At 40.4% G+C, this 15,355-nt stretch overlaps 1 protein-coding gene across 2 annotated transcripts in view; it reads right to left on the minus strand.

The window, feature by feature from the left end:
* The window catches only part of ZFR (zinc finger RNA binding protein), a 114,084-nt gene that overhangs the window by 65,547 nt on the left and 33,182 nt on the right, over positions 1 to 15,355 (minus strand). For both annotated transcript variants that reach the window (XM_006873503.1, XM_006873504.1), the window contains exons 3-5: positions 8,770 to 9,052; positions 5,234 to 5,378; positions 2,569 to 2,787 (exon numbers count right to left, since the gene is read on the minus strand). In XM_006873503.1, coding sequence (XP_006873565.1) covers positions 2,569 to 2,787; positions 5,234 to 5,378; positions 8,770 to 9,052 — 647 coding nt within the window. The remainder of the gene's footprint in view (positions 1 to 2,568; positions 2,788 to 5,233; positions 5,379 to 8,769; positions 9,053 to 15,355) is intronic.

Genomic DNA, 15,355 nt, shown 5'->3' on the forward strand with positions numbered 1-15,355 from the left:
TTGTTGAGTTTGGCCCAGGACCAGGCAGTGTTTCGTTCTGTTGTGCATAGGGTTGCTGAGTCGGTGCCAACTCAATGACATATAACAACAACGACTATCATCAAGTCAATTGCAATTCATAGCGACCCTACAGGACACAGCAGAAATGTTACACAGGTTTTCAAACACTGTGGGTCTTTGCAGGAGCAGACACATCTCCTTTCTCCTATGGAGCAGTAGGAGAGCCTGAACTTCTGACTCTGTGGTTAACCCACTGCATCACCAGGGCTTTTACTCGATTTGTTGTTGTTAACTGTGGTTCTGTCGAATCCTACTCATACTGACCCTGTATATGGTTTCTGAGGAGCAGCTGGTGGGCTTGAAGTGCTGACTTTGTAGGTCAAAGCCCAGCACTTATCCTACAGTGCCACACACTAATCCAATATTCGCCCACCAGCTCCTTGGAAATCCTATACAGAGTTCCTATGAGTTGAACTTGACCAGACTGCACTTTACAACAACAACCATCCAATATGGCTGGTGCCCTTACAAGAAGGGAAGAGGCAGAGAAAAAAACAAGACACAAGGAAAATATAATGTGACATCAGAGGCAGAGACTGAAGTGAATGCTAAGGACGACTTCCATCAAACACCAGGAGCCAGATGTGCAAGAAAGGCTCTTTCGCTATAGCTTTCAGAGGGAGTATGGTGCTGCCCACACCTTAGTTTGGACGGCTACAAATTTCTAGTGTTGTAATTTCAGCCAACCTCCTCTCCTCTCTCCCTCCCTAAGAATCAAACAACATAATACACTGATCATATGTGCTACAAAAGACAACTTTTTTCAAAAGCTAAGATGTCACCATAAGGACTAAGATGTTCCGGATGGAAATCATGGCATTTCTAATTGTCTCTTATGCTGGGCACCAAGGAAAAGCACAGAACTGAGGCTTCTGCGTTATGGTGTTGATGAATACAGAATATACCACGGACTGTCAGAAGAATGAACAAACCGGTCTTAGAATAAGTACAGTCAGAATGCTGCTCAGAAATGAGGATGGATGGGAGACTTTGTCTCATATAGTTTGGACATATGTAAGATGAGTCCAGTTTTTGGTGTAACTGACATCATGCTTAATAAAGTAGAGGGTAAGTAATACAGAGGAAGACCCTGAATGAAGTGGACAGACACAGTGGCTGCAATAATGGACTCAACCCTAGCAAGAATTGTCAGTGGTCCTGGACTGAACAGTGTTTCAAGCTGTGAAAGATGGCTATGAGTTGGAACTAACTGGATGGAAGGTATCTAACAACAACAAATGAACAGCACAGTGTTCACTGTGTAATTCTTCTCTGTAGAATGAAAATCATTGACATTTCTAGTCTTGTCTCGATCTGCACCTATGTATTCTATACTCCAAACAAATACCCCATCCCTGCTTCGTGAAATACGAGCACCCAGAGTAGGATCTGGGATAGATTGTTGTTGTTAAGTGCCGTCAAGTCGATCCTGACCCATAGGGACCCTGTACAGGGTTTCCAAGGCTGTAAATCTTGACAGGAGTAGAAAGCCTCATCTTTCTCCCACTAAGTGCCTGGTAGTTTCGAACTGCTGACCTTAAGGTTCACAGCCCGATTCGTAACCACTACGCTACCAGAGCTCCTTAGAGACATGTAATCTATGAGAAACAAAAAAGTTATTTGCCAGGCTAGACATCCACACAAAGTTGTTACAGGGAAAAACTGCAAAAGTTAGCATGAATTCTCCAAGTAACAAGACATAGTATTAGGGGCTAAAAAATGTACAGGGGCACATGTCTACAAAATGCAGTATTTAATCACTGTAATTCTCAAAATGATCTTCAACTGTAATTTAGCAAAACTAGTACACAAAGTAAACACAGATTTTAGTGATTATACTTCTTTAGGGAAAAAATATGATTAGTTAAGGCTAGTAAAGCTGTCTGTCCTGCCAAGACAGATGTACTACATATGTATCATCTTAGGGATTTTTAGAAAAGGGTAACTGGTGCTTTAAGATCATACATTCCTAATTATAAATATGAAAAAGCAGCTCTTCAGGGTCTAAAATAATTAACATATATGTCAGTGGTATTCCCTGAGCGTTAACTGTTAACTGTTGAAGTTCACATGGAAAAGTCAAGAAAGAAATCATTCCACACTGTGATTCCACTATCACAATAGGCACATACACACATTTAAGGTTGTTAAGTGCTATGGAATCTATTTCGATTCACAGCAATCCTGTATAGGGTTTGAGCCACCAATCTTGTGGTTAGCAGTCCAGTGCTTATCCTACAGTTCCATACCAGAACTCTTACACAGGTTCTTACGAGCAGCTGGTGAGCTTGACCTGCCAACCTTGTGGTTCAAACCAACTTGGCAGTCTAACACTAACCCTCAGCATCACACCAGCACCCCTATATTTATGTTAACACCTATCAATTAATTAAATTCTTGCTCTCTAAAGATAGTCCTAGGGGAGGGGGGAATCAAGAAAACTTCTAATATTAAGTCTCTTTTTAATTTCTTTACCCACTTAACAATAACCCAGGTTATCAGTCTTACCAGAATAAGTGACTGCTGTGGTACTGTAAGTAGCACTCTGGGTATAGGATGGCACCACAGTGGCCGCAGCTGCTACTGGCTGTACGGTGGAGGATACAGGATAAATGGAGAAAGTAGTGGTAGCTGGACTTGGTGTGGCTGGTTTTATGGCTGTCACTTGTCGAGTTTGCTGAGCTTGAGTATATTGAGTTGCACCTTGGCTATAACCTGCTTTAGGAGCTAAATAGGAAGAGACATCAGAAAATTAGAAGAGTAAACCACTGTAGTCACTGCACCAATATCCTTAAAATCCAGAACATATATAAGCGTTGTTAAGTGCCATCAAGTTGGTTCCAACTTATAGTGAACCGATACAGAGTTTCTGAGGCTGTAAACCTTTGAAGGAGCAGAAAGCCTCATGTTTCTCCTGTGGAGTGGCTGGTAGACTCCAATTGCCAACCTAGTGGTTTACATTCCAGTGTTTATCCTACACTCCCACATGTAAGCATTATTAACTGTCAATTTTATGCCAGTAATTTCTTCTTGGTAAAAAGGGGTAAAATTATTATTACAAAAATGAATTAACATTATGTCCATGTAAATTAATTTAATATGAATAGTCTTTCTCAAACACTTTCCATATACTACAAAATGGTTATTTGAACAAAATTTTAAACTTAACTGAAATGACAGAACTAATTACAATTGGTACAAATAAGTTTTCAGAAAAGGTATGTGTTGTTTGCTTAGGCTAGCCAGAAAAAGTTATGCTTAAAGTTGGACTTAGAATGAAGACAGTCTCAAAGTACGTATTTCAATTCATTATAAAAACCTTAAAATTTAATTGCTTAACTTATTCATATGCCACTGCATTTTACTGATTTATCTGTAGTGAATTTCAATGTAACTCTAACTAACAGGATGCTATTGACCTAACTTAATTCACAAAGGCCGACAGCTTGAGTGCAGTTGCTCTTAAATGGCTATCATTAAAGTCTCTTCTAAGCTTTCTATCTTTGACCATATTCAAAACAAATTTATACACCTACTATTTACTTACCAACTCTATTGTTACCCAAACACTTCACATTTATGACAATAGTAAAACATCTACTATCTGATTAGTCTGAGCATTAAGGACATATGTCTGGCACTAATGGATGTTGATATGTGAGGTGAACGCAACATTGGCTATGATGGTTAAGGAACGTAGTCAACTAGGCTGGATGACGTTGCACAGTGGTTTGCCAGTTATGTAATGTGTTCATTCTCCCTTTTTTGCATAACATCGATTTTCACCTTAGGTCTTTGGAACTTAATCATGTCTAAAAGCGAGGAGTGTGTATATTTAAGAATCTTGAAAGGATTATTACCAATCAATAAATTAGTAATTAGTCACTAATTGTCGAGAGCTGCCAAGTCAGTTCCAACTCATATGGACCCTGCATAGGGTTTCCAAGGAGCCATGGTGAGTTTGAACTGCTGACCTTGTGTTTCAAACCAACCTTGAGGTCAAGTGCTTATCCTACAGTGCCACACCAGGAGTCCTTATTAATCATACAAATGTAATTTCTGAGAAAGCCCCAACTATCAGGAGGCCAAATTAACATATACTCAATTAAAGGACCCATACATATACAGCATTTAAAAAAGTTTATAGAACTTTCATTGTTTCCAGTATGAAATCTGATCCACACATTACAGCTGTAAATAACATTAGAAGAAACTAATGTTAAAGAAGAGTTAAATGACCTACAAAAGGCACATTGTTAATGTCATAACTTAAAATAACTGTATCAGTGTTGCCTGACTGTTTAACTCATGCTTTTGTGTACAATTAAGACTGGCAATTAACTAGGCAATTGAATATACTTTAAGCATCACATCAACAGAGCAGAGACTGTAAGAGAAAAAATCATGTTTATTATAGTTCAAGATACTTTAATATTACTTTTAAGAAATTCAAAATCTTAAAACTAAAAAGGACCCTAAAAAAATATATGGGTTAACTACCTTTGCCATAGGAAAAGAGATGAAGAAAGGTAAAAATCTCATGTTCGTGCTAGTATTAAAGCCAATACTGGAAGCCAATTCTATTTTTTCCTAATCAAAGTCTCTACTAACACCTTCAGTGATTAAAAAAAAAACCAACCAAATATATATATAAAGGAGTTACCTATTTTCAGAAGTCATCTTTTAGTCTACAAGTATGTACATTACATAAAATTGTATTTGATGTTAATGGTAACCAGTAACGGAACCCACTTTAACTAGAGATCAATTCAAAATATGGACCCTTAACATTTCCATTAGTTACAAGGCCAGTTGGCAATATGTTCTGGGTATTTCAGACAAAGAAAAGAATGTAGCCAAAAGTTACTAATACAGCTTCCTCTGTAAGGCTTCTCTCCAATCCCCAGCTCCTCTACAAGGCCTGTAGAGGAAGGGAACTGTAAACTGAAGACAAAAACTGGTGTATATTTCCAGAAGAGAATGACCTGGTTATGAATTGTCTACATGACCTTCTCTCTGTGATCCAAAGGCATTCTAGCAGAGAAAGAAAAGGACATGGCTAGAACCTGCCTCCAAGGTGACATACAAATGAGTTAGATGAACTCAACAGCATGCCTTCATTAAAAATACACACTGATTCATGTATATTTCAATAGTTTACAGTGAAACTCACCTGTCTGATAGTAGGTTTCAGCAACAGAAGGCTGAGGCTGGGCAGCAGCAGCTACAGCAGCAGCAGTTGCTGTTGGTTGTTGGTAGTACTGTTTACTGTCATAAGCTACGGCAGGGGCTGTGGATCTTACATATGAGTATGAATCCTAATGAAAAAGAATGAAAGAAAATCTTGCATGAGTGAAGTGGCAGGGAAAACAAACATCTTAACTATATAAAAATATAACAGAAAAAACCTAAAATACTAGGAACCCAGATCTAGACATGTTGTTAAGTACCATCGTGTCAGTTCTGATGCAACGACCCTATAGATGGTTTCCAAGGAGTAGCTGATGGTTTGAACTGCCAGCCTTACAATTAAGCTGGTTGCTAGCAGTCTAGTGCTTATACTAGATAGTCAAATTCAATACAAAAGAGATTCATCTTGGATGTCATCATATAAGATTAAAACCATTTCAAGCAGTAGGTTTAGATTCTACAATCAGAAAATTCACTGAAACATCTTAAAGCAAGTAAAAATTTTCTTCTACATTCAGGACACTTTTACTTTAAAGCTGGACCGCACAGTATTAGAAAAGAGTATCTATGTTCTCAGCATTGTGATTACTACAGCTGTTATTTTATATACTACTAAAGGAGCTCTGGTAGCATAGTGGTTACGAATCGGGCTGCGAATCTCAAGGTCAGTGGTTTGAAACTACCAGCCGCTCCGCGGGAGAAAGTTGAGGCTTTCTACTCCCGTAAGGATTTACACCCTCGGAAACCCTGTACAGGGTTGCTATGGGTCGGCTCCGACTCGAAGGCACTTAACAACAACAACAACCCTTTAAAAAAGGAGCTCTGGTAGCGTAGGGGTTACGAATCAGGCTGTGAACCGCAAGGTCAGCAGTTCGAAACTACCAGCTGCTCCGCGGGAGAAAGATGAGGCTTTCCGCTCCCGTAAAGATTTACAGCCTCAGAAACCCTGTTCAGGGTCGCTATGGGTCGGAACCTACTCAACAGCACTTAACAATGACAACAACAACCCTTTAAAAGAATTGTGAGTTAAGACCTTCCAGGTGGAGGTGGAAAAGACGAAGGGGGCTCAAGAGAAAAGGTAATACTATATATGAGGAGGATTTGAAAAGTTCATGAAAATGCATTTTAAAGATAATGGAATGTTTCCACAAATTTTGAAGCTCCTTGCATGAAAAGCACCAAGACAGTAAAACATCAAGGTAAGTATGAGTGAATTCTGGTGCTGCAAAAAGTGAGGAGTGGGCGGTTTGGCAGGAGGGCCTAGAAAATGATGGCTCATCAACCCAACTAAAGACAATGGGAATAAAAAAAAAAAAAGACAATGGGATTTATTATATTGTCTCAGCTTTTAAGTGCCATTGAGTCGGTTCCGACGCATAATGTGGTCCTATATACGGTTTCCAAGAAACAGCTGGTAGGCTTGAACTGCTGGCCCCGTGGTCAGCAATCCACTGTTTACCATACAGCACCATACCAGGAGTCTGCTATATTGTCTCTGGTGACATAATAAAAACTACATATGTCAAAAGGAATTCTGTTCAGTAACTTAACATATTATTAATAGCAAATACTAAGATTTTTGATTCATACATCAATTTCTTACTTTACAAAGTAAACCTTTATGCTTTAGGAAGAATATGGAGAAACTGGGGCAAGTCCGGAATGATCAGAAGTTTAAGATTCTTTAAAGCTAACAACAAAAACAATAAACGACTCAAAGGAATTAAGACAAATTTTATTAAATAGCCTAGTAAAGCTAGTATTATTTTAAAATTTGTTGTTGTTGTTAAGTGCCATCAAGTCGGGTCCGACCCATAGCGACCCTGTACAGGGTTTCCGAGGGTGTAAATCTTTACGGGAGTAGAAAGCCTCATCTTTCTCCCGCATTATTTTAAAATAGCATATTATAAAGAGAATAAACACCTTTATGTTCTCATGAGATTGAATAAGCAGCAACTGAATGAAGCATGATCAATTTGTTGCATACTAGGAATTTCCACTCTTGATAATTTGAAAAATGACACTATGTAATTTGTTTGTCCTATGCAGTTTAGGAAGGAGCTCTGGTGGCATAGTGGTTACGAATTGGTTATGAATCAGGCTGCTAACCTCAGGGTCAGTCAGCAGTTCGAAACTACCAGGTGTTCTGCGGAATAAAGATGAGGCTTTCTGCTCCTGTAAAAGATTTACAGCCTTGGAAACCCTGTACAGGGTCGCTATCGGTACATAACAACAACAACATATAGTTTAGGAGTACTGGTGTAGCACTGTAGGTTAGTGCACTGGACTGCAAAGTCACTTTGAACTGCCAAGGTCAGTGATTCAAGCTCACCAACCAGCTGCTCCTTAGAAAGAAAGCAGGATTGCTATGGGTCAGACTGACTCTACGGCACTTAACATGTAGTTTAGGTTCTCAAAATAGCAGGCATGGCTTTGCTCCAATGAATATATAATGCCTTAGAACAAACAAGGGTCATCAGCTGAAGTGTTCGTTTTTCTAAAAAAAAAAATTGGGGTGAAATTTACATATTTAACCAGCAATTACTGTAAGACTTACATGAAAGCCAATATAGATATAAATTAGAGGAGAATGGACAATGGTGGGGAAGAGGGGGTATTTAGTTTAAAATACTAACAAGGAAACTTGATGGTTGGACTATGCCCCCAAACGAACTAAGAATACATGTTTGTTTTCCTCTGTCATTAAGGTATATTTTAGAAGTCCAAAATATGAAAAGCACTGGCTTGGCTATTTTGTCATAGAATGAGGCCATGTAATGAGACCAAAGGAAGAGATACTAATTAAGTAAAATAAAAGATCTTGGGAACTTGGTTCTCTGTCCTTTTGAACTCTCCATAGAAAATTTCCAGATCAAACAGAATTCTACTGGCCCCATCTCCATCAATTTTGTTCAAAATCCAAATTGTAAGAGATAACAAAAGCTTTTAAAGGCTGGCTTGGAAATTGTGTGCTTCTTGCTGTTAGTGAGGGGAAAAATCCGCCCAATGTTTAACTTTTGAAAGCACCGTATCTGAAAGGAAGGCTATCCAATAGAGTCCAGTGTTATCTTCTTCCTCCTGTTTTATTATCAGGGTGAAATGCCCTTAAAGATGTAATGGGCCTTATTTGACTTCCATTTAAGGTTGTGTCTGCTCAGCTATGACTGCCCTGGTTCTGGCTCCATGCCCTTTGTTTTGTCCAGGAGGGAGCGTGCTCAGAAAGACTGATCTCCCTGAGGCCCCATCATTCTTCCCCCACAGAGCAGGTCACTGGTTTAAGCCCAGCAAGTTGTTTCTGAGCCAAGCACAGCTGTTGGTGGAAGACTGCTGAGACATGATGATGAGGGGTTCCCACTTGCAATCCCCTCTCCCTGAGTATTTGTCATTTTGTGCCATAAGTGACCTCCAGTGTGCTCTGATTTTCTTTGTAATAAAGCTTTCCGTGATGGTCAATCCCCACACAACACCTCCCAAAACAAACAAAAAGCCAAAGACTCTGGAGACTAGCAGCTTTCTTACCTGGTAATTCTGTGTGGTCGCTGGCGGTGGTGGGGGTGGTGCTTCTTGTTGCCTCTGGGTATAACCATAGTCAGTTGCTGAGTGTGCAGTGGGGTAGCCTCCATAAGCAGCAGCTGTTGCAGCAGCTGCCACGGCCACTGGAGCAGGCCTGGCAACTGCCACGGTGGCGGCTGCTGGTGCGTAGGCAGCAGTGACTGTGTGAGCAGCTACCGGAGCCTGATGCACAGTATAGCTAGCAACTGTAGTTGGATGAGAATAGGCTACACCCGAAGCTGGTTGCTGGCTAGATCACAGAGCACAAAAATAAACAAAACACAACTTAAGTTTAGAATTTAAAGTTCAATCAAGTTAAATAAAAAGTACAATGACAAGTAATCTAATCCTGGGCTAAGTTAGATCAAATATCTGAATGGACCAAACAATCTACTCCAGACCCTATTTATTAGGGTTTTATCATTTTCATCCCTTAAGCGCACACACATTATGCTTCAGACTACAGATCCAGGGTGGGAAACGACTGGCCTGTGGTCCGTTTTGTTGTTGTTGTTAAGTGCTGTTGAGTCGGTTCCGACCCATAGTGACCCTGGTACAGGGTTTCCGAGGAGCGGCTGGTGAGCTTTAACAGCTGACCTTGCAGTTCAAAACTGACTTTACAGTCAAGTGCATTAACCCACAGTGCCATAGGCCCGTAAAATCATTTAGTCTGGCCCTGCCAACGCAATCGCAGTTCCAGCCATCACAAATGCTGCTGCTGTTGTTGTTAAGTGCTGCAGAGTCAATTACAAATCATAGCAACCCTGTATAGGGTTTCTAAGGAGTGGCTGGTGAACTTGAACCTCCAACTTTGTGGTTCAAACTGACTATGCAGTCCAGTGCATTAACCCACAGTGCCATACCAGGACCATCACATTAGGGGTGAGTTAACTATAACCCATGAGTGATGTTATAAATGTTGGCAGAAAAATGGTTCCCCACCCCTGCTATAGATCATACTACAAAGGATAAAAAATTGGGATAATAAGCAGTATTAGAAACAAAAACAGATGGATTAAGCTAAGAATTTTCCAAGGTATTTAATTCTATGTAAAATTACATTTTATAGTTCATAAAAGTCTACAAAGAAATCATGATCAAAAAATTCCAATTACGAAGAAAAATTCAGCAGAAATTATTATCAAAGTTAGCATAAATTCCTATAATTCTAGAAGCAACAGTTTTCAACTAGTGGTGATTTTATACCCCATGGAATATCTGACATGTCTGAAGATATTATTGTCTCACAGTGGGGAAAGTAGGGGCTTTTCTACTAGAATATAGCAGGCAGAGATCAGGGATGCTATTACATATCCTACAATTTACAGGGCAATTCCCACAAAATATTACCCGAAGAGCAGGATTAATGAAAGGAGATGGGGATGTAGCTCTCATGTGGTACAATAGTGAATAATTATTATCAGGACTGAAGCTGTGAGGGTTGGAAATGTAAAGGAAGACGTTTGTAGCAAAAGGAGGGGAGTGGTTGACTTTGCAGGTCTGGAGCAGACGCCCCTGGGACCATCAAGGGAGAAGAGAGGAGTGCCGGACCCTAACCAGAGAAACAGTGGCGCCAGAGATGGAGGCAGAGAAGATGACATGGAGAGATGGAGTGGTTGGGGACGCTAGACCCAGAGAGGGAGAGGGGCTGTGTGCTGATGACCAAGGGGCAGGCTTGTGGGGTGTACCCTTTGGTTGGTTGATGGAAGAAAAAAAAAAAAATTACCCCAAAAAATGTCAACAGTACCCAAAAAAATGTCAATAGTAGCGAGTTTCAGAAATGCTACTCTAGGGTACAAAACCTACAATTAAATGCTATTTTAGAAAAAAATTTCCAACTTACAGAGTTTCATTATACACATACTGTTAATATGTTAAAAAGAAAAAAAGGAGACTAAGACAGATACTTTGAAAGTATACTTTGAACCCAAAAAGGCAAAAACATTTTTCAAAAAAGTGAATCAAATTAATTTCCAGCTAAGATTCCTCAATTTTAAGATTGAGAACCTATGTCATATAGAATCAAATGTGGCACTGGAGGATCAGCAGTAGACTGGGAATCGCAATGCCAGCAGTTCAAACCCACCAGCTGTTCCACTTAACAACAGAAAACAATAGATTTTAGAATGTGAATGCTATCTGTTTTTTGGAGATTACTTGATTAATAAACTCAACAATCACTACAGCAGAAACCCCTTATAAAAAAAGGAGAGCTTCAAAAGCTATTTGTTGTTGTTGTTGTTGACTACAAATTTTAATATGAGCAAATAGTTGAGAATACAGCTGTTAAGGAAAAAATAAAACACCTGATACAAATTGAAATTACACCAATAAACTAGTGTATTTGAACTATGGGGTTATTTTGTAAGGATCCTTTTCTTTTGCACTGCTGTGCACAATACCAGAGAAATGTGGTATACAATTAAATCCAGAGTCATCATATTCTAACTGTATTAGGGAAAACACTGATAAAAGAGGCTATGTCCAAAGGAAATAAGTATGAAACTCATAGATCTGGGTGTTATTTTATATAACTGGAGATCTTTGGGACATTCACTCTTAAAAAGCTGACTGGGGAAATATGATAGATGCCTACTAACAGAGAGACTTACTCCAAGCCGTTCAAGAGAATAGAACTGGAACCGATGGGTGGAAGTTACAGGGTGTCAGATTTCAGCCCAATATGAAAAAGGGAAACAAACAATTAAATTAAAACAAAACAAAAACCTTAAATCTTAGAACAGAACCCAAAGGAACTTATGATTTCTATTTGGCTGAGGTTCTCTGTATTTTGATACTAAAATTAGTATTTTCTACATCTAGGCCAATTATGGATCCTGGTGTGGTGCTGTAGGATACGCAGTGGACTGCTAATCACAAGGTTGGCAGTTCAAACCCACCAACTGTTCCCTGGAAGCCCTATACAGGGTTGCTGTAAGTCAGAACTGATTGGACAGCACTTAACATAATGCCAATTATATTACTGCTTGTCTAACAGTTTGTCGTACTAAGGTGGCTTACATGTTGCTGTGATACAGGAAACTACATGATCAATATTTTAAATACCTGTACGGTCCCCAATGGTGGACGGGTTTTAGCTGAGCTTCCAGATTAAGACTGGAAAGGAGAGGCAGTCTACTTCTGAATGTTTACCCACCGAAAATCTTAACAATAGCAGTAGTGAACGGTCAGCACCAGAATATAGAATATTGAAACATTATGAGTAGCACCAGATAACAGTGCCTGAAGATGAGCCCCTCAAGTTGCAAGGTACTCAAATATGACTGGAGAAGAGCTGCCTCCTCAAGAGTTGACTACGATGACATGAATGGAGTAAAGCTTTCAGGACTTTCATTTGTTGGTGGAACACAACTAAAAATGAGTAGCAACAGCTGTTGATGTTAGATGCCATCGACTCGGTACCAACTTACAGCAACCCTATGCACACAGAATGAAACACTGCCCAGTCCTAGGCCAACCTCATTATTTTTGCCACACTTGAGCCCACTAATGTGGCCACTTTGCCAATCCATTTCGCTAGAGGTCTTCCTCTTTTCTTTGACACTCCACCTTACTGAACATGATATCCTTCTCCAGCAACTGGTCCCTCCTGACACTATATCCGAAGTACGATAGATGAAGTGTTTGGCCATCCGTGCCTCCTAAGAGCACTCTGGCTGCACTTTTTCCAACACAGATCTGTTGGTTCTGTTGGCAATCCATGGTACTTTCAATATTCTCCTCCAACACCAAAACTCAAATGTATCAATTCTTCTACGGTCTTTCTTATTCACTTTCCAGCTTTCAATGCATATGAGGTTACTGAAAATAACCTTAGTCCTTAGGCTAACATCTTTGCACTTCAACACTTGTGCAATAGATTTGCCTACTGCAATACGTCATGATTTCTTAACTACTGCTTCCATGAGTGTTGATGGTTGATCCAAGAAGAATGAAGACCTTGACCACTTCAATCTTTTCTCAATTGATAAGAATGTTGTTTACTGGTCCAGTGGTGAAGATTTTTGTTTTCTTTACACTGAGATGCAATCCATACCGAAGGCTATGGTTTTTGATCTTCATCAGTAAGTATTTCAAGTCTTCACTTTCAGCAAGCAATATTGCAACATCTGCATATCACAGGTTGTTAATGAGTCTTCCTCCAATCATGATGCCACGTTTTTATTCATGTAACCCAGCTTCTCGGATTATTTGCTCAGCATACAGGTTAAGTAAGGTGAAAGAACACAATGCTATTGCACAACTTTCTTAAAAAAATTTAAAAGGTTTTATTGTGAATTATGTGCTAGTTTACATGGGAGAACATTAGTTTCACATTCATCCTAGCATATATCGTTTCATTGCCATGGTTACAATCCCCTCCATGCATCATCAACCAACCAAAGGGTATACACTACAAGCTTGCCCTCGTCATCAGCACACAGCCTATCTCCTTCTCTGGATCTCAAGTCCCAGCCGCTCCATCTCTCTACTTTATCTTCTCTTTCTCCATCTCTGGCATCACTGCTTCTCTGGGTAGGGTCCCGCTCTCCGCTCTTTTCCTTGATGGTCCCAGGGACCTCCGCTCCTAGACTGAAAAGTCAATCACTCCCCTCCTGTACAACAACTCTACCTTTATATTTCCAACCCTCACAATCAGTCCTGATAGCAATTATTCACTATTGTATCACAAGAGACCTATCTCAGACAGATTCAATACTACTCAGTGGAGATTTTACCTTCCTCCACCCCCTCTGGATCTAGGCTCCCTCTTGAAAGCTTGTAAACCAGTCACTTCTTGCCTTTGTAACCCCCTCCCCCTTTTGGGTAGCCAATGTCCAAGTTACCCATCCCTGTCTACTCTGTGTATGGGGGGAGTGGGAATGATCCTTGCTGTAAAGACTTATTCCCTCTTTTGAGCTACTGCATCCATAGGTGTAGGTCAACTTCATCAAATTGTATCAGATTACTCTTCTTTCTTCTTCTAGTTGAGTTCTGATCATCCTGTCAACGAAGCCAGGTCAAGTGGGTATTATCTGCAAGTGTGGGTGTTCTTATGCTTATGGTCTCTTTTCTTATCAGCTGGACACTTGACTCTCCAGTCTAGTTCTCTGTGACTATGTCACTGACTCTGGGCCCAAGAGTCCCCAGGTCTTGCCACACTGTTGGCCAACCAGGTCTCTACCGGGGTTCACAGGAAATCTATTGAACGTTGTAAGGGCTTAGCTCGCAGCTCCATTGCTATTTTCCCCTCACTTTCCCTTATCAGTGACGGAACACTGTCACCAATCAGAGCGTGTAATCCCATTGAGTCTTAGTCTTGGAAGGGGGTTGCCCTGAGGGGACCTAACCACTTGTCTTGATGTCTCCTGGGCGTGCAACTTGCTTGTTCTTGTTGTAATCAGGCGGACTGCCTATATTGTTTTGTATTTTTCCTACGGGTCTTTCTTTCAAGAAGTATCTTCCGTTCTTCTAGCCGCTCCAGGCTGGTCTGCTTGGCCTTTCAAGTGGAAATTTCCCACCTCAGAAGATTCTGGATGGGGTTCAGGATTCCACCTATGGGATTATGTAATGCAGAGACTCTACAGGAAGCCTCCTTCACTGGGCACATTTTAGCCCCATTTTAGGTATTCCAATCAGTTATAGGCAGAAGACGGACTTACAAGCTTTCTATGGTGATATTTCTAGCTATTCCTTTCTCCCCCCCTCAAGTGTCTATTTTATAATAGTAGACAAGGGAAACCAAGATTCAAAAGACAACCAAGCATCTTAACATTATTTCCTCCTTTTCCCCCATTCTAACCATGTCTCAATTCCTGTATCCCAGAGCCCTGTTGTTCCAAGGTTGTGCATACATCATTCTTTACCTCTGTCCCACTTAGCCCATGCAAACCTGCCTGTTTTTCTGTCTGCTTTGTTCTTTCTTTCCCCTCCCCCCCTTCTTGTGTATTGCCCCCATCCCTAGCACTCAAACTATCCTGTGTCTATTCCTTACCCTGTTCTCCACCTGCCCCTCCCTCCCCTCAACTCATCCCCCACATCCCAGCAACAAGCAATGAACACCCCCCGCCCCTTACTACGGGTTCTTTTTCTTAGTCTTTTATAGTAGTGGCCCTATGCAGTATTTCTCCTTTTGTGACTGACATATTTCCCCAGGAGCTCTGGTAGCATAGTGGTTATGAATCAGGCTGCAAACCTTAAGGTCAGACATTCAAAACTACCAGCTATTCCATGGGAGAAAGATGAGGCTTTCTGCTCCCACAAAGATTTACAGCCTCGGAAACCCTGTACAGGGTCGCTATGGGTTGGAATCTACTCGACAGTACCTAACAACAAATTTTACTGAACAAAATGTTGTCAAGTTTCATCCATGTTAATGCGGTGGCTTGCAGCTTCCTTGTTATTCTTCAAGGTAGCATAATATTCCATTGTATGTACCACAGTTTATTTATCCATTCTTCAGTTGATGGGCACTTAAGCTGTTTCCGTCTTTTTGCTACTGTAAATAATGCTGCTATGAACACTCTGTGTATATATCTACTTGTGTTATGGC

This window comes from Chrysochloris asiatica, unplaced genomic scaffold, assembly GCF_000296735.1.
Source record: "Chrysochloris asiatica unplaced genomic scaffold, ChrAsi1.0 scaffold00243, whole genome shotgun sequence".
Taxonomy (NCBI): domain Eukaryota; kingdom Metazoa; phylum Chordata; class Mammalia; order Afrosoricida; family Chrysochloridae; genus Chrysochloris; species Chrysochloris asiatica.